At 43.6% G+C, this 20,684-nt stretch overlaps 1 protein-coding gene across 3 annotated transcripts in view; it reads left to right on the top strand.

Moving 5' to 3' along the window:
- Positions 1-20,684, top strand: part of GUCY1A2 (guanylate cyclase 1 soluble subunit alpha 2) — a 237,455-nt gene extending 216,771 nt beyond the window's left edge. For 2 of the 3 annotated variants that reach the window (XR_008319186.1, XM_053307940.1), the window contains one exon: positions 15,181-20,684. Coding sequence is in view for 1 of the 3 variants with exons in the window: in XM_053307940.1 (XP_053163915.1) it covers positions 15,181-15,199 (19 nt within the window). In the remaining 2 variants the exon portion in view is untranslated. The other variant, XM_053307939.1, reaches the window with a different exon arrangement.

Raw genomic sequence — 20,684 nt, 5'->3', positions numbered from 1 at the left:
GGGAGTTGTAGTGAACAACATCTGGGAATCCCTGTTAGAGGGAACACTGCCTCTAGGGACTACTAGCTCGCACACATTTATTGCATACCCTCATCCCACTGACTAACATATTTATTTATTTGATTTATATACCAGTTTTCATTAAAATAATCTCAAAGCGGTTTACAGTATAATTAAAACAGTGCATAATTAAAATACAGAAGTACAGATTCATTCATTCATTTATTTATTTAATACATTTCTATACCGCCCGAAACGCAAGTTCTCTGGGTGGTTTACAAAACAATAAAAGCAGCCAATACAAGATTAAAACATTTCAACAATTAAAAGGTAAAAGTTGAAACCATTAAAACACAATTAAAACAGTATGTAATTAAAAGCCTGGGTGAACAAATGCGTCTTGACTGCCCTTTTAAAAGTTGTAAGAGATGGGGAGGCTCTTATGTCAGCAGGAAGTGTGTTCCAAAGCCTCGTGGCAGCAATGGAGAAGACACATCCCTGAGTATGGGACGAGCTGGTAGCAACTGCAGACAAACCTCTCCAGATGATCTCAATGGGTAGTGTGGTTCATAGCAAAGAAGACGTTCTCTTAAATACCCAGGGCCCAAGCGGTTTAGGGCTTTATAGGTTACTAGTAGACATGAAGCCCGTTACATTAACGGGCGCTAGAAGAGTTGTGTAAAAATGTTTGCAAGAACAGTCTTTCTTCAAGGGCAAGGTGGGACTGGGCCGAGTCGTGCTGTGTCTCCGGAGCCATGAGCACGTCTCCACCAGGTTCAACCTGCCATGTGGGGCTCCACCCTGCTTCTCCCCTTCTGACCCCCACCGGCCTTGGAGTACAAACCCTTTCCTCCTCCACCTTCAGGCCCGAACCTCGGCCCCAGAACCTGTTTCCTTTGCGGACTGCAGCTCAGCTTCTGTGTGGCTTTTATGATGGCTCGCAAGAGCAGGTGCTGAGCCCGGCGGCGGGCAGCGGCGAGGCGGTGTCGGAGGCGCTGTGCTGTGGGGCTTCACCCACCACCTGTCCTCATCCGCCCTTTTCCGTCCCAGCCCTCTGTTCTGCTCCTCGGCTCCCTTCCCACCATTTTCGGGAGCCCCGTCCTCCCCTTCCCTCATCCTCCTCTTCCTTTGACCCTCCAAAGGGCAGCGGGGCTTCGCCCACCGCCCGTCCTCCTCCGTCATCCTCCTCAGCTCCCTCCCTGCCATTTTCGGGAGCCCCGTCCTCCTCTTCCCTCGTCCTCTGTTTTAGTTGTTGCCTTCGTTCCGGCTGTTACCGGGCAGCATATTAGAATTCTTGCAGAATCTCATGAGAGTTCCAGTGCGCTACGCATGCGCAGAACACCCGTAAGAGACACGGACGCAGGTACCTTAGGGTTTTATTATATAGGATAACCAAAACCTTGTACTCTGCCCAGAAACTTACCGGCAGCCAGTGTAGATCTTTTAAGATAGGAGTGATATGGTCTCTCCAAGATGACCCAGAGACCAATCTGGCTGCCAATCTGGCAGATAACATAAATATAAGATAATATCTATTTAAAAATTTAAAAACCCATTAAAAACAATAATACATAAAAATGCAAAGAAGCAGCAGCAGTAAAAACAATACTTCCATTGAAAAACCTGGGTGAAGAACCACCATGACTGCTGGGGATGATCGCAGTTGTAGTCCGACAACATCACGGGACCAAGTTTGGGGACCCCCATTTGAAAACAGTTTAAGACTGCAGTCTTGTGCACACTTACTCAGTGGGACTAACCTTTGAGTACACACACACAGGTTTGGGCTACTAGTGATCCTGGCAGCTCATTCCAGTGATTTAATCTGTATTTACTGAATCATGTGGGTGGTAAATAATTCAAATCGAAGGGTTTAAAGATGAGCCACACACATCACTCAGTAATTATGGAGTAAATCATTGTAATGAGCTGCCAAGTTAAGTTGCAGAATCTTTTTCCTTGGAGGATTTTGATAAATTATTGAATAGGCATCAATTTGGATGGTTTTATAAAGCGGTGTTTTGTTATGTTTTTTGTCTTAAGGCATGGGCCTAAACTAGACCTACTGAGAGTCTTCCAACTCAAATTCATCTTTTTGCTTTCCTACTGTCTCATGCCACTTAATTGATATCCTGTCTAATTTCACAAAGGCCAGCGGGGCTCAGGGATTGCTCTGATTTCTGTCTGTGTTCGTAATTAAACAATCTCAAGGATGGGTCTGTGGGCTGCATCTTCTCGAGATAGTGCCATCTGACATTTTTGGCAGGTAAAAAGTATGATCTTCTGCCATAAATATGGGGAAGGAAAAATGCCATGTTCCCACCTGCCACCTGTCTGTCTTGGGCCAATGCCATTATTCCTGTGACCTACAGGTGTGTCATAATCACTCACATATTTGCAGATCATTTGGAAGCATTCTAGTAGTTCCTCATAACATATGGAGAAGTCAGCAACTCAACAAAGCTGTACCATTAAACTTAACAACTAGTAAGTAAGTTCCATTGGCTTACACACGATGCACATGATACACATGAGCATCATGCCCTCCAGCCCACTGCAAATATTTCACACACAATATTTACAGAGCTACATACTTGCTAGTAGTTCAATAAGCAAAAGGCAAGGAACTTAGGTTCCTTTCAGTTGGTCGCACAGTGTTAGAGAGACATAATGCTCAATCCCGACAGTTGCTGCAGATTCGTAAGGAAGCCTCAACACTGTTCAGAAGGAGGAGTTAGTTGTACAAGCAGCACTACTGCAGTTTTCATCTGCAGTTAAAGCAGGTAACGCTGCTTGTGCAGCCACTGCTTCTGAACACTATCAAGGCTGCCTTATGAATCTGCAGCAGCCCCAAGGCAGAAAGTTACATCTCCAGAACACTCCAGAACACTATGCATCAATGTTGAGAATTTTCTCCCACGCTATAGGCCCATTCACACATCAGCACTCGTGTGCACAGTGTACACAAATACACATCTGTACATTAGTTATTCCTAGATAAAAGGGGGAAAGAAAAACTTCTGGCCAGGTACATGTGGTAAGAGTGGACACTCCAGTGACCCTTCTTGACAAGTCTAACACAGTCCCTGCTCTCAGAGGTCTTATGCTTCATATTGCATTGTCGCTATATGGCAAAGATCTATGTAGAACCGACTTTTATTAATGTGATCAGTATGCATCATGCTTTCATAGCCTATAACACTGAACAAATCTTAAACTTTTAGACTGGTCGGGTTAAGATAAATCAATTGATAAGGAACAATTCCATGCATAGGGGGATAGCAACTAGCTTATGACTTAAGGTAGCAGGGTTGCCACTAGGGATGTGCTGAAATTCAATTGGCTGTGCAAATCATGGGCACCTCTTTTTAAAATTGAGGGCTTACACAGCCCCTTTAAAGTGGAGGAGAGGAAATATACATTGATGGGATCTGAGCTGTCAGTGACTGATCAAGAGAGGGATCTTGGGATCGTGGTGGACAGCTTGTTGAAAGTGTCGACTCAATGTGTGGCAGCTGTGAAAAAGGCCAACTCCATGCTAGGGATCATTAGGAAGGGGATTGAAAATAAAACAGCTAATATTATAATGCCTTTATACAAAACCTGGAGTACTGTGTACAATTCTGGTCACCACATCTAAAAAAGGACATTGTAGAACTGGGAAAGGTGCAGAAGAGGGCAATCAAGATGATCAGGGGACTAGAGCACCTTCTTTATGAGGCAAGGCTACAGCATCTGGGGCTATTTAGTTTAGAAAAAAGATGACTGCGGGGAGACATGATAGAGGTCTATAAAATCATGCATGGTGTGGAGAAAGTGGATAGAGAGAAATTCTTCTCCCTCTCCCATAACACTAGAACCAGGGGTCATCCCATGAAATTGATTGCCGGGAAATTTAGGACCAGCAAATGGAGGTATTTTTTTCACACAACACATAAGCTACTTGTGGAATTCTCTGCCACAAGATGTGGTGACAGCCATCAACCTGGATGGCTTTAAGAGGGACTTGGAGAACTTCATGGAGGAGAGGTCTATCAACAGCTACTAGTCGGAGGGCCACCTCCAGCCTCAAAGGTAGGATGCCTCTGAGTATCAGTTGCAAAGGAGTAACAGCAGGAGGGAGGGCATGGCCTCAACTCCTGCCTGTGGATTCTAGTGGCATCTGGTAGGCCACTCTGTGAAACAGGATGCTGGACTAGATGGGCCTTGGGCCTGATCCAGCAGGGCTGTTCTTCTGTAGGTCCATATCTGCTCTTCCGCTTGCTGCCATTGCCACCATCCTGACACTCCTCCAGCTATGCCCACATGCAGGCGGGGCATCTCCTAGCCACCTCTGCACGGCACCGGCATGCACATGGCTTCTGTGTGTTTCAGCACATCCTTAGTTGCCACATTTGTAGAGGTGTAAAGGCCTAGGAAAAAATAGGAAAAAACTTTTTCTCCAGGAGGGGGGATGGAAAAAAACTGTTTCCTCCCCACCCCACGGCCCCCACCCCAAGACCGTCACATGACTACACACCCTCAGCAGTGGAGCTTAGCAGCTCTTTCACACATTTCCCCCTATAGCGTTCTTTAGGAGAGATTTCACAAATATGTGAAATAAATGTGAAAGTAACAAAACTGCTGATGAGAAATGAAAGCAACCTTATTAAGTATTTGTGTAGTCAAGAATGATTTCTTAAAGGTCATTGTTTAAAGTTGGATTTGGGACATCCCACCCCCATACTTGGTGTCCGCTATTGCTGCCTTCAGCGGATCTTTTGTTTTGTAGCCACTTAGGCCTGAAGAGAAGCACAAGAAAAATGGGTAAATTTCACTAAAGCAATCTTCCTGCTCAAATTCCAGGCTATTTCATATCGAGGACAATACTTTTCCTACATCTTGGACAGGGCATCTGATTCCTGGACTGTCCAGGTCTATATCTTGGACATTTGGCAACCCTAAAAGCTAGATTAGACAAATTCATAGAGTACTGGTCTATTAATGACTGTTAGCCATGAACTTCCATGTTGAGAATACCCTGCTGAATACCATCTTTGGGGAGGCAGTAGAGCAAAGACGGCTGTTGCTTTCACACCCTGCTTGTGGGGTTCATGGAGATCTCTGGTTGGTCACTGCAGGAAACAAGGTGCTAAACTCAATGGACCTTTGGTCTGATCCAGCAGGGCTCTTTTTATGGAAATCTCTGATTCAAATGGTCTGAAATGACTGTCACGAATACCCCAAATGGTTGATGTCCATGTCATCAACTCTGGTCTCAGTTCAGCCTTTAGGCAGCCAACTCACACCTTTGCCAGAGATCTAGATCATATATGCCTCCTTGTTACTTAATCATATTACAGAAGAGGGTAACAAAGTGTGTAAACTTCAAAAAGCCAAGTGATCATTTGCTAGGAGCAGTCTCCAAACTGAATGTTCAGGCACTTATCCACTGGAAGTTCATACTGTATTTGCAGAGTGTCTCACTTTGAATTGTGTATATATGCTTGAAAGAATTATTCCCTGGCAATAATGTGCAAGGATGAAGCAATATAAAAAGCCATGACCATATTGGTACATGTAGGTACATGTTCCATTTTCTTTGTGTGTATGGCAGCTTGCTGGTTATAACCGGATAACAGATATTACACTGTATACTAGCAATAAAGCAGCAAGTCATGGGTCTAAGAAATAACTTCTGTAGCACCAAAAGCAATACGTGGCTTCTGAGATGGAGCAATGGCTATGGACAACACCATAGCATTTAATCTGTCTCAGCATCCATTTTGTGCCAGTGTAACCAAGTCATTATTTATTTATTTCCCAATGCGCACCATTTCAAGGTCTGATTTTCTGGAATGCATTAACTACAAGGGCATGGGCGCAACTTGATAAATGAATGTGTTGTGTCAGCAATTGCTTAAAAGCTGAGGATGAGCATAAAAAAGACAGATCCTGTTGGACTAGTGGAGGTAGCTGCTGATTTTGCTGAGATTTATAATTGCAACTTTCCTGGATTGAAATGCAAGCAGGTTCCAGCTGTTATTTTCTTTTTCAGCTGTATTACCAAGCATGGACCAAAATGTAAAATATATAACTAGATCAGCCAAATCTGGTCCAAATTAACTGTCCTCTCAAAGCACTTGGATGGCAGTTTTTGCCGTTTGGTTAACACAAGCTCTCTGTCTCTGTGCTGTTTAATATTTTTCTGGGTGAGTTTTAGATGCCGGGGGAGAAGCTCCTTGTTAGCAGCAGGAAACAGGCATCTTTAATCTAAGCGTCTTATTTGGAATTAAGTTACTTTCAAGAAGCATGATGGTTTGAAGTGATGGTAGGTTCCACATACGGTAGTGATGTGCTGTGTGTTAGATTATTAAATGATTGAAACAGCACTTTTACTTCTTGCAAACTGCTTTCCAAATCTTATCCCAATTTATCTTCACAGCAAATGTGAGAGGTGTGTTAGGTAGAGAGAGAAGGGCTTGCCCAGATGAATTCTGTAGCTGAGTATGGATTTGAACTTGGGATGTTGATCCTCAGACTCTGTCCATTGCCAACACAGATTCCATTCACATTTCTGCCACTAATTTGGCATAATTTTGGATGGTGGTGCTGATTGCTAGATTATTGACTACACTGAAACTGGCTGGTGAGGAAAGTGAAATGGGATTCTGTAACTAGGCAGACTGATTGAGCAATCTTTCCATTCTGATTGGTGTGCATCTTTGTGCAATGAATTCAGAAGTAGAACAAACAAAAGGGAATGGACTGGAGTGGAGTGGAATTGCAAGATCTGTCCCTGCAAGTATTCACCTCCATGCCTAATAGCAGCTGCAGGGGGCAGGTTTTGTTTTGGGACTTCGGTTTAGTGTGAAAGAGTTTGTCTCCCCACAACCCAACCCCAGGACTGTGGTCCTGATCCAAATTTGGCCTCTGTAAAACTGCATTTTGAAAAAGAAAAAAATATTGAGAGTTCAAATCACAGAATTCCCAAGTCATATCTTTGGCCCTCAGTGAGTGGAGCACATTAGATTTATTTGGGGCCTGAGAAAGCGAACCCTTCAACTCTTTCCCAGTTCAAAATGTTGAAGATCCAGCTCCAGATGGCATTGACCTTTTGCACCAGTAACCCTAATGACCACTAGGGGCATTGGGTGTAGAGATAGATAGGGTCTCCTGTGACCTTCCTCTTCCTCTTCCCAGAATGTTTCTAGCTCTCTCTGTGAGCACCATGCTTCTATAGGTCTCTCTCTGACCAACATGTAGCCAACATGTACGGTTAGATATAGATCTTTTCCTATCATCATGCACTTCTGAATAAAGTAATTAGTTTAACCTTAACCTCCATGCTTATCATTTACAAGCTGTTACCCCTGAGACCCTGTTAACTTCTGCTGTAATGGGAGTGAGTTAAGGATGATGGCCATCCTCTCACCTTGCCATCTCTGTTGGGCAGAGCCATATGTAGTCAGTGTCTCAAGTTAACAATATTGGCCCACATGATGCACAGTGTTGTGGCTTTGTAACAATACACCCTGGGACTGCTGCAGAGCAGGCCCTGATGCTACTCTGAATGAGTGCTTGTGCTAGCTTTACTTCCACAGTTTTCCCCCATTGTTCCCAGTAGCACTCGTACCCCTGGACTTCCCTCTGGAGGCCCCCAAATCCTCTTTAGACTGTCCTGGGTGGAGTGGTCACTGCTGGCCTGCACTGTGCCGGAGGGCCGAGTGTTGTTATGACCTGTGCTGGGTGCTTTAGAGACAGAGCGGGGAGTGAGGAAAGAAATATGTGGGATGGGAATATGTTAAGTTGTGTGTTAAAATGTTTCTGCTACTGCAGATTTGCATAAATACACCTCACATGTTTAAAAAATTGTGTGTGTGTGTGTGTGTGTGTGTGTGTGTAGGGGGATGATGCTTAACTTGCAGTGGGAGGGGGGCCTTCAGTGGCGGGCAGAGGGCCTCCAAAGGCCTTTAGGTCCAGGCTGCAAAATTACCTAAATGCAGCTCTGATTGTTCCAAAAATAAAATGTGTATTAAAGTGTGTGTGTGTGTGTGTGTGTGTGTGTGTGTGTGTGTGTGTGTGTATACACACCATTCCATTTATCAGCAATATTTTCATTCAACAATACAAGAGTTTCAAACATAAAGGCAAAAGCAGCTACTAATGTCAAAACAATCCAAAGTAATAATATAAAAAGACAATGTAGTTTCAAGATATTCCAAATACCTAGTAATAATACTATGACCAGGGGCGTAGCTAGGGGAGAGGGGGCCTGTGTTCATCCCTCTCTCTGGCAGCCCCCCAGAGAGAGGGAGATAATGAAGAAAATAGGGAGGGAGGGATCTGGAGGGCCCTCAGGAGCTGGGGGCCCGTGTTCTTTGAACCCTTTCGCTCAATTATAGCTACGCCCCTGATTATGACCATTTCATTCATAAACACAGTCCAAAGTTCAGAAACGTCAATCAATCCCCAGAATAGAAACATTTCAGTAAATAACAAGGGAAGTAATCTATAGGATTCTGTTTATAGTCCCTCCCTAGGGGAGTGTGCAGATCCTCACTGCGTGAATCCAGTCAAGGGAATGCTGAATGCTTTGACAACAACAAATTAGATATATTTGGGATCTAAGTAATCAGAACTTGAATAAGCATCTGCTAATATGGCAAATCTAAATGGCAGCATTTAATTAATTTAAATGTTAAATCATAAGTTTAAATCATAAATCAGATAGCACATTCTACAATCCTACTAATTTCCTCTTGATGCTGGGCTTGGGGCCTGTTAAATTACCTCTGGTGCCTGGCCTGAAATGGAAATTTAATTAAACAAAATATTACATTTCGGAACATCCGTGAGACCCACATGACCTATTTGGGGGAGATTCATAGGTACCATCTTACCTTCCTCAACCCCAATATCTCACCAGTAATGGCATTGCAAAAATGTCTGATATGCTGTCACTTCCCTGCTTCCTATAAAAGGCAGCCAGTCTTTCAGAGTACTGACCCCATTTGCCATGAGAAACATCCTACCTGACATGCAGTGTCAGTCAGTAGATCTTCCCTTACCTTTGGATATAAGAGCTGCGTTAAAGGTAGTACACTAAATCTTCTGCCCTCTCAGCTCTGTAAATTCAAGACCAGAAAGAAGGAGTTTTCAATCTTAGGTTTCTAGATGTTGTTGGGCTACAACTCCCATCATCCCCTGCCACAATTCTTATAGTCCAACAACATCTGGGGACCCAGGTCTGAGAACCCCTACCTTAAAGCAGAGTCTAAACTGTGCCCCTCTAATATACTAGAAGGCAGAGTTTGGAAACAAACTACTTTGTTTAGGCAATTAGGGACTGGAATAGAAATATTTTTATTGGCATAAAATCAAATTGCATTTAATCATTCGAGTACTTTTTAAATCAAGCACAACCTACACTTAAGAAGAAAAGGATTTTGTGCTTCAGCTGCAGCATTTCTGCTGAAAATAAAATTCAGTGAAAATGGCTGCTAATGATGTTTTTTATCTTGGCGGCCAAGGGAGGATTTGTAATGATACCTTTCAACATTTAGTAATTAGAACACTGTTGCCTTATTTTAAGAGAACTGCTCATAATTGGAAACAAACAGTGTGCCCTCTAGTGGTATAAATCTGTGGTCAAAGATGTTAAAACAACTTAGAAGGAGCTCCACAATCCTAAATCCACTTACAAGGAAGTAAGTCCCATTGAACTTGGTGGGATCTCTGAATAAGAAAGTATGCCTAGGAGCATGCTGCGAGTTTAGAAAGAACTGGTTTCAAAATCCTGAGCCAGTGAAGATTCAGGATTTTCCAATAGAATGAGAAGCTCAAAATATTTGTATTTATATATGATATCTGTGCTAAGGAACTCCCAAAGTGGCTTAAGGCAAGGTAAAAACAATCCCCATGGATTTAAGAGGATTGCCTTCCTTGGAGGCCTTCAGGAGAGCCTTAAAGACTCATCTTTTTAGCCTGGCTTTTAACGATATCTAGTTTTAATTGTAATTTTAACCAGCTTGTAATTGTGTGTTTTTTAAAAAATTAATTATTATGTATTTTTTATTTTCGTGTAAAACCACCCTGAGCCACTTTAGGAAGGGAGGTATATAAATTGAATAAGTAAATACATAATAAATAACAATTGGAGTTTCAGGGACCTGGAGGGCTTCACAGTGACTACTTGAGTGAACATTAGAAACAAGTTAGGATTACCTTCCACAAAGTAACAGAATTTACATCTACCAAAGATTTCAGTTATCTTGAACTGAATGTCAGCTAACAGAAATGATGTTTAAAGCCCATTGATTTCAGAAGGAGGGTTAAGCATACATTTAAATCTTTCCTAAAGAAGCCAATGGGACTTTAAGGTGTGTGACTTCAGCTGGATCATGGCCTTGGTTCTTTAGCTATGTTAGTATATAATAGTAATAATAATAATAATATAATATAGTATACTAGCTGGGCCAGGTGCAGAGCATCTGTGCCTCTAGTTTGCCACCACTTCCCCCCACCCCCATTTTCCCCCTACCCATGCTGTTTTCCCCCAGCCCCGCCCTCCTGCTGCCACCTTTTCCCCCGCCCACCGCCACTCCCCCTCACCCACCCACCGCCACCATCATTGTTTTCTTCCCACCTGGCCTCCGCTGCCTTCTTCCACCTACCCACCTGCCCCTGCCATTTTCTCTGCCCGCTGGCCGGCTGCCAACCCACCCGCCAGCACCATTCACCACTGTCTTCCCCACCCCCACCGGACCCACAGCCCAGCTGCCACCGTCACCATTTTCTTCCCTCCCACCCGTCCCCATCGCTATCCAGCAGCTGCTCGCGAACTCTCGCGAGAGCTGCCACAGATGGGATTAGCAGATGGGTACACAGATGGGTACACCTCAGAGAAATATATATAGAAATAATAATGATATAAGCACTACATAGTAAACATACAAGCAAATCAATGGAGAAATGTACATTGACCATGAATTACTTGAAGGCATCAGAAGAAGAATATGGAGGGAAACCTTAATTACTCCCTGTATGGGACCACATAAATCTGTGTCATATATGTGCCATATGTATAGACCAGGAGATGAACTGACTGTGTGCAGTGAACATTCTAGACATGGCCTTAAAGCTTTAATATTTGAACCACTCTCTGTGATAGCTGAATGTATTTTTCATAGCCATGACCCCTGCCCCTTTGAACTTCTGCAAGATAATTTGTGCTAGGGTTTATTGTCTTCGCTTCCAACACCTTCTTTGCATTATATTTTTTGTTGGTTGTTTGCATTTTATGCTTCATGTTGTAGGAAGGGAGAAGCAGTCCAAAGTGCCACACACAAGAGAGAGAAGACAGACATATGAAGCTGCCTGATACTGAGGGTTGATTCAGACATAAGGCAGAATCTCAGTTAAAGCCATGCTCCGCACGATTTCTCTGAGCCTCTGGAGCTCATGCTCCCCGTGCCATCCCTGCATGAGCATCCACTCAGGTATCAGTTGTGATACCTGAACTCACCAATCTCAGTTTATTCTAGCCTGTTTACTCCAGATAAGCTGAGATCTGTACCCAAGGTTCAATACAAGTTACAGATCTCAGCTTATTTGAAGTAAAAATTCATGGAGGACAGGTCTGTCAACGGCTACTAGTCTGGTGGCTGTGGGCCACCTCCAGCCTCAGAGGCACGATGCCTCTCAGAACCAGTTGCAGGGGAGCAATAGCAGGAGGGCATGCACGTACCTCTTGTCTGTGGTCTCCCTAGAGGCATCTGGTGGGCCACTGTGTGAAACAGGATGCTGGACTAGATAGGCCTTGGCTCTGTTCTTATGTTCTTAAGTAGACTAGAATAAATCGAGATGGGTGGGTTTGGATGTCATGACTGATCTCAGTTTACTTTAAACTAGAGTAGAAGTGGACACTCATATGAGGATGAGGGGTAATCACACATTTCTAAGGCAACATCAGGGGCATAACTATAATAGGGTAAGGGGAGACAGATGTCTGGGGGCCCACTGCCTTGGCCCCCCCCCCAGATCCAAGTCACATGACTGACTTCCCCAGCCACGCACCCACCCAGGCTTCCTTTAGTTGTATTTATCCTCTGAAATTGATGTGAGTTTTAAGACCTGGAGCGCTCAGAACAGCATGAGCTGAGCTTCAGTGATAGCAATAGCACTTACATTTATATACCGCTCTATAGCCGGAGCTCTCTAAGCGGTTTACAATGATTTTAGCATATTGCCCCCAACATTCTGGGTACTCATTTTGCCGACCTCGGAAGGATGGAAGGCTGAGTCAACCTTGAGCCCCTGGTCAGGATCGAACTTGTAACCTTCTGGTTACAGGGCGGCAGTTTTACCACTGCGCCACCAGGGCCGGGGGGGGGTGGCATTTTAAAATTTTGTCTCTGGGCCCACTCCAACCTTGATACGCCCCTGGGCAACATGCAGAGGCTGGATTTATCTGTGGTTCCAAGTGATGTCTGAACCAGCCCAGTGTCAGACCTTTGGTCCATCTAGCTGAGTATTTTATTTTCTGACCTCTAGCAGCTCTCTCAGATCTTTGCCAGCCCTGGCTCCTTGACATGAAAGGGACTGAACCTGGGGCCATCTGTATGTAAGGCATGTACTCTGTCACTCTGAGCGAGAGCCCCTTCCCACAAGATACACATCACTTCCATCTCATTACACAAAACAGTGCTGATGCTTGTCTGTGGAAAGGGACAGGTCACCTTTACAAGGCTCTTGGGACTTTTCGGCTTTTGATGATTTTCTCTATCCCTCTTTCACTTACGTTTCAAGTAAGTCACCTTTTGCCATTGTGATGTCGGCTCTCATCAAATGGTGGGAAAGGAGGAGCATTTCTCCTGCTTTGTGTGAAAATCCATGCCTCAGACAAGGAGGACAAATGGAAGGTGACACCTGGAAACAAGGTTACTTCAGCAAGTGCTTGGAAAAGGTTTATTGTGTAGAAATACTCTGGCCCAACACATTTCAGGTTAGAGTCATTCTTCAGGGACTTCAGTCTATTAGCATAAAGCTGTCCCTGTACTGAATAACTTGAGTTGGCCCCGCCAAATATGGTTGAGCCACAGTGTGGTTTTGTTTGTTTGTTTGTTTGTTTGTTTGTTTGTTTGTTTGTTTGTTTGTTTGTTTCTTGCTAGCACTTATTGAGGCCCTCTCCTTTCTTGTTTCCTCATAAAAGAAGAGCAGACTCCTTTACCAAATCTGTGAAGAGTGATTTGCTCAGAGAGGCTAGAGCAGGGGTGGACAAGCTTGGCCCTCCAGCTGTTGTTGAACTACAACTCCCATCATCCTCAGCCAAATAAATGGTGGCTGGAGATGGTGGGATTTGTAGTTCAACAGCTGGAGGGCATTGCCTGCTCATGTGCTTGATTTTTCATACTGCAAGGGGGATTAGGTGGTGTTTGGATGCATGCACTGCCCATCCAAACAGCACAGACTGTAGGGTGCTCAGTGCTGGTTGTGCCCAACCAGCAACCTCGTCAGAGCTAGCTGCAGCACCTGGACACACAATGTACCATCACAGGCACAAATCAGCATTGGGCTCCCTCACATACTGGTTTTCTTTGTATACAGAGGCTCTATTTGCAGTATGAAGCAACGTGAAGAGCTACCAATGCAGGCCTGCACTTCAAAAAGCCAAGGCAGAATTCCATAACTGTTGTGCTGGTGGCAGCCATTTTTATTTCCACACACAGAGCAGCGGCTCCTGCAGCAGGCCCTGTTCCTTTACAGTTTGCTTCTGAGAGCTTCAGTTTTATTTCTAAACAAAACACGTTTGAGCTTCCCTTGTAATAACTCCTTTGGTATATGTTGTGATACGTCACTTGGCTTCCAAAGTGAAACCTCTGCTTCAGCGTTCCATATGTGTGTGTGCGTGTGTGTGTTACAATAAGGTGTTTTTCCTTTGTCCTGAAGAACTTTACTTGTGTGTTGCCATATTAGAAGCCTAAGGTACTCTTATAAAGAAAGCAATATATACTCTACATCTTCTCACTCAACGCCTCCATAGCTGCAAGCTACTTATTCTCATAAATGTTTATAAAGAGGATGCAGGTTTTTAATATTACTCACTGGACCAAGCAAAACCACCTTGCTTCTCCAAATATTCATATGATAACAATAACTTCAGCAGATATTTCTTCCACTCCCATTTTTTCTAACCCTTGACCAATCTGTCACATTTTATAATCTTGCTGTCGAGAAAAAAAAGGTTTTTAAAGAGAAAAAAGAAAATTAATGAGCTATTTCTTGTGTGACCTTGCCACAGTACCTGATTCATAAAAAAAACCCATACACATTAATCCAGCATCTCCGTTCAGTACTTTATTAGCGCTGTTCAGATTGCTAAAGTCTTGGTAACTTTGCTTATATAAGGACTCAGGGATATGGGTATTTATTCAAGTTGTTCTCAAATTCTTGAGTCATTACAGTGAGTGGTTGTGTTTTCTGCCATTTTCCTCTCACTTTGGCTGTAAGCATGTAGACCTTTTCCAGTGTTGAAATCGAGACAATCAAGGGGAACAGTGAGGAGGGGGCCTGGATTCCCCACCCTCCATTTCCCCTGCCAAACAGCTGATTAGTAGGATATCAGCTTCTCCCCCAAATTTCTGCTACATGCACACAACCTTGGTTGTTCCACAAGCACTCAGCTGAATCAGAGCCTTGGGTCTTCTTATAACTAGAACGTACACGTTACAATTGAAAGGCACATGTATTTTCACCTAGAATGCCCCCTACCTCTACTCCCTCTGTTTTTTCTTGAGTCAGTTTTAATGCTACTGAATTTGTATAGGTCGCAGGGTAATCATAACATGGACTGCCATGTCAATGAATGAATAAATTCAAAGGAGAAATAGGATGGAACTCAAGTTCTCCATGGGCCTCTAGGGAGGAAGAAACCATGTGTATTTCTATTTCCTCTCCCCACCCACCCAAAAAAGTGTCACTTTCTCAAAAATCCAGCATTTGGCTTGCCAAAATAAACATTGCACCATCAGCCCCCTTTGATACAAACACTTACATGTGTATATCTTTAAATCATGTGAGTAATCCTACCAGAGCAGAATGCTCATCCAAAAACAATAGAGCTGTGTTTCAAGTCAGTCTCTCAATGGCATTCACTGACCAACTATACTTGTGTGATCTATTGTCTTCATTCCTCTCCAGCAGTGTAACCTGCCCTTGAATTGTCTTTGGAGAAACATCAGTGAAGGTCGATCAGGGCCATGGGGATAAGAAGATTTCTGTTGCAATGGTATTTTCAGTATCTGACCAAAAATCAGTGAGGGTGTGTGTTTATTGTAAAATGCTGTTTCTCAAGGAAAGGGTTGGAGTCTGCTTTGACGTAGAATTGTCACTGCATTTCATTCTTCTTAGCTGAGCATAATTTAAAGAACTTTTTAAACATAAAGATTGAAATAAAGCTCCATGTGCTCCAAATGTGAATGGGGTCACCTCCATATTCAGGAGTCCCACGTGCTGCTCCAATGCAGGGCTTTGGGTTGGGGCACATGGCGGGGACAATGGCTTCCTTTCACTTGATACTGTAGTGATAACCTTTTTCACAGTGATGTGAAACATTTGTGCTCCTGTCCAAAGTTCCATGGGCCTCTGGAGGCACATGTGGGGCACAAACCGCCCAAAGTCAAGTGCTTTTGCAGCACTGCCTTAAGCATTTTTACTCAGAGTCCTACTTTGTTCTATGGGACTGATTACATAGTAAGTGTGTTGAGGACTGCAGCCTTAATTAACATTGATTTCAATGGGTAATATTTAAAAGGCCTGTGCTATTGGGAGCATTGGGACTTGGGATAGTGCCATCCACTCCACCCAATTGTGGGACAATTCCATAGGTAGTATGGGGGAGGGTGTTTCTTTAAATCCTGACCTAGCACTGATGTGAAGAAAGCTGGCCGGATGGGGAGAATACCAGGAGCATCTGTGGAGAGGATGGAGAGTCACACAGGGGAGGCTGGGAACGAGCGTGGGGAGGTTGGGAATGGGCATGAGGGATGCTTGGGAACTGTAGTTCTTCCAGAGCTTTCCCCTGCATGTTCCCCCAGCCTCCCCTGTGTAACTCCTCACCCTCCCCATGAATACTCCCCACCCACCCAGCCTTCCCCATGCCTGTGCTGAGTTGGGATTTAAAGAACCCCACTGCCACCACCGTACTACCTGGGGGCAATTGCTCTGAAATCGGCTGCTTCCCCATGGTTGAGGGGAGGCAATGGTGCTATTGGGAGCTCCAGTCCTCCCAATAGCACATCCTTGACCCTTTCATTAAAATCTACGGGAGCAAAAGGGGCTTAAATTTAGTCAGCTTGTTCCCACAGAGTTCTGTGTGAGCAAGGGCATGGACTTTAAAGGTGGAGAAAGTGCCACATGTGGATCCCAGCTGAAATGGATGGGTTCACTCTTGTTCACATAGAATTCCATGTGTGCCGTGGAGCCCCCGAGTCTGCACTGGAGCTGCTGGATTGTGGCCATTTTTGGTTCTGCTTTGCCTATCGATTCTGAAATGCCACAATTTCTAGTGGAATGGAGCATCCTCTTTTACAACAGCTCTAATAATTATTTGTCAAAAAGAGATGATCCACGTGTTTCTGCTCTGTTAAATTTTATACATGTTCATATATTATATATATATTATATATACATATGCATATATTTTATGAATCAGGTCTGTGATTTTTACTATTCTGAGCAATTTGATGCATTTTCATAGGACCATTCTCTCTTATTTAGTTGGCAATGTAAATAATATTGTACATCTGCTATTTTATTATACCGATATGCCATGTGAATTACTTCTTCTGAAATTATTCTTGATATATCATACAGCAATTGCAATGCCATCATTCCACATTGCTTCCATATACAAATGTATCTATATGGCATGTGTTTCAATGGCTTATACCATACTTTGCAACATCTGAAATATATAATTTTTGTTTTCTCAACGAAATATGCCTCTCAAATATGTACAGTTCAAAATAATTTTTATGTGATTATTTCTGCTCTCCACCCCGCTCCTCTTTTTCTTTTGAGGGAAAACTTGTCCCTTCTCTTTCAGTTCAGACAACCAGTATTTCCTGTCAGCAGTTAATAAAATATGAGGGACAACCTCAGTAGCAATTCCAGATTGGAATTATCCATATTAATCTCTAAGCATTCATCTGAGAAGCAATGCAGCAAGTTCCACTGGAAAACAGTGTCCATGCTTTCAGTGGGGCTTGTAAGATCACACAAACCCTGTTGAAGGCAACTGCTCTGATCCAGCAATTGAGGTCATTCACACAATCAAAAACTGTGTCCTACCTGGGTTTGGGAGCTATGTGTGCTCCCAATTTTTGGTTGTGTGGTAAGAAGAAAACCTAGATTGAAGTGATTATGTTGTTTCAACTAGTCCAGAATGCAGCAGCCTTCCTCCTCATAGGTGGCAATAGATTTGGTAGTGTTACACCTCTTTTATGGCCGCTGCACTGGTTGCCTGTTAGTTTCCAGGTCCAGTTTAAAGTGCTGATTCTCACCTAGAAAAACCCTTGGGTTTAGCACCTGTATATCTAAGCAGTCACCACTCTCAGCCAGTTGTTTCCCATCCTGTGAGGTCTTCTCTCAGTTGGCCCTCCTTAGTGCCCTGGGCCCTTTATTTTTTTTTATTATTGCTATTGTTATTGTTCACTGCCTAGAATCTTTGGAGGAGGCAGTATACAATAAATATTAAAGAAAGAAAGAAAGAAAGAAAGAAAGAAAGAAAGAAAGAAAGAAAGAAAGAAAGAAAGAAAGAAAGAAAGGTAGGATGAAAACCTGGGTAGCTTTTCCTCCAACCTTACATAGGAACATAGGAAGCTGCCATATACTGAGTCAGACCATTGGTCCATCTAGCTCAGTACTGTCTGCACAGACAGACAGCATCTTCTCCAAGGTTGCAGGCAGGAATCTCTCTCAGGCCTATCTTGGAGATGCCAGGGAGGGAACTTGGAACCTAGATGCTCTTCCCAGAGCAGCTCCATTTCTTAAGGGGAATATCTTACAATGCTCACACATGTAGTCTCCCATTTATATGCAACCAGGGTGGACCCTGCTTAGCTAAGGGAACAAGTTGTGCTTGCTACCACAAGACCAGCTCTCCTCCTTCCACACAATTACTTCTACCCAGGTTTTACTTCCACCTTGCTTCCACACAGCCAAAAATTGGGTGCACTCACAACTCCCAAACCTGGGTAGAACACAGTTTTTGCTTGTATGAATGAACTCAGAGTGACTCATGTACAGAAACAAGCTTCCATGCTAGTCTATGAGCCAGATCCACACATTTTAGCCATCAGTACCATTTCAGGGGACAAATGTTCATAGTGACTTTTGGCAACATCCACCCCCACTTCCCCAGCAATGGAAAATAGGTGATAGCATTGCTGCACCTACAGCTTTCTGTGTAGTCACCCCTCCTTTATCCCAGCCGCCAAACTATTAGGGTAAAATTGCCATCATTTTTGCACCAAGACAAAGGTTAGGATAGGGTTATCTTTGGAGGACATTCCTGCCAGTTTTCATTTCCATTCCTCTGGCATTGATAAGATTTTATAGTAGTTGTTGAAGCTCTTCTCACAAATGTGGGGAGAGTGGGTTAACTCACCCCTCCCCACAGATGATCACCGAGCCGTCCCTGGCCACACACAGTTACCAGCTCCATCACTGAGCCGGTTGGGGCAACATGGATCGGGGGCCACGCGGCCCCTGGAAGTCCTTGTGTGTCATCACAGCACGGAGCCGGGTGGTGATGGCACACGGTCAGAAAACCCACATTAGCGGACCGCTCACTCCGCTAACCTTGGTTACGGGAAGGGCTACTTTTGTGGGCTAGCCGCCAGAGAGACACTGGGCTTGCCCACAAGCCAGTGGTTCTCACAATGGGGGGGAAACTGCGCAGTTTCCCCCCATTGTGACAATAGCCTCGTTGTGTTTTTAAGCTTTGAAAACACCATTGCAAATTTGGTCGCTGCACACCCAACTGTCAGGGCAAACATGATAACACACTGAAAGCTGAAATTATTACAATGCTATCACCTATTTCCCATCTCTAGAGATGTAAACCTTGTCAAAAATTACAATGAACATTCATCCCCCCAGATGGTACTGAGCACCCCAGCTGGCTCATGTATTAGTCCCCTTCAAGATTTGTCCCTGCACGTACAAGTGGATACTTCATGAGAGATATATTTTTAAAGCATCTGTGACAGTGTGCATGCATGGTGCCCTTTATGGAATTGCTGACCTCATGCACATTTACCAAACAAATGGTCAGCACTGCCATCTCTAAGGTTAGAAATGCATGTTATGCATGACACAACGATGCCGCTGAAACTGGTATCTCGGTATTGAGTGTTCCCCCTTAACATGGAGGATACCTGGACAATGATACCTGGACGATGTCACAGCATAGGGTAAGTGATCCTACCCATTATTGGGAAGGACAGAAGTTTACATGGGGAGGCTTTTTTTTTTTTTTTTTGGTAATAACCACAAGTCAAGCTAAGATCATTCTGCCATAAGGGCTATACTGGGCACAACAATGGAAATCTGTGATCTTTCAACTCCCCCGCCCCCAAAGAAGTTGCAAGAGATCTCCAGTTAGATTGGGATGGTGGTCAGTGTTCCCTCTAAGGCATATGCTTGTGTGCACACTCACACATTTTTTGATGTCCACTCAGTTAATTTTAGATCCCACTCAGGCTGAATCAGGAAGGTCCCATTCTGAGTGCACGTGCACACACACTGCTTTGAAACTGCCACCCAGAACAAAACTTATTCTGCACAAAGATGAAAAAATCAGAAAAAAATACTGATGGTGGTCCTGGTGAAAGTGTTTAGTTAAACCTTTCACCTGCACCATTTTCTGATGTAAATTCACTTCTCAAGATGCTATTTATTAACCCCATTAAGAAAAAAACCATATTTTTCCTCTGAACAGGGTGACTATCAGGAAAATGGTGGTCATGGAGGATTAATCCTCCCTCCGCCAAGGCCACATCGCAAACTAATCCTGCCCCACAATGCTTTTTAATAAAAGCTTTAAAGAGACAGGAGATCCGATCATGGATCACCAAGGTCTTGTCAGATTTGGCCCTGACGATTCTCTTTCTGGGATTTGAGAGGACCATTTTCAGTCAATCTTTTCTTCCCACCGACATCATCAAAAGGTGGCCATCACTGTCAAATCTCTTGGCACTGATCATTGGTTTGGCAGGGAAAGGTGAACAGAAGGATCTCTGCATCAGACTGACAGAAGACATACAACAGCATTATATGCTGGACCGTGCCATAATCAAAACATCTCTTGCTTTTCATGCTTTTCATGCAACAAAAGCCTTCTAATCACTTTTGTATATTTGTGTGTGTGTGTGTCATACATAGTGTAAATAGCATGGTTCATTATGCAAAAATTTCTAGATCACCAACTTGAGAACAAGATGAATTTGTATATGAAGAAAATCAAGACATCGACAGTAAATCTGGATGATAAAAAAGTTATTATGACTGTTGTGTGTTCTATTTATACTGTCCATATCCCAGTTTTATGTTTTAAAGGGAAAAATTCATTTTCTTTGCCCTTGAATGTCTGATCAATTATTTAAACTATATTTACATCAATAAATCTTATGACAAACCTA

Source organism: Hemicordylus capensis, chromosome 3 (assembly GCF_027244095.1).
Source record: "Hemicordylus capensis ecotype Gifberg chromosome 3, rHemCap1.1.pri, whole genome shotgun sequence".
Taxonomy (NCBI): Eukaryota; Metazoa; Chordata; class Lepidosauria; order Squamata; family Cordylidae; genus Hemicordylus; species Hemicordylus capensis.
The sequence above is the reverse complement of the archived record's forward strand: the minus strand, read 5'-3'. Positions and strand labels throughout refer to the sequence as shown.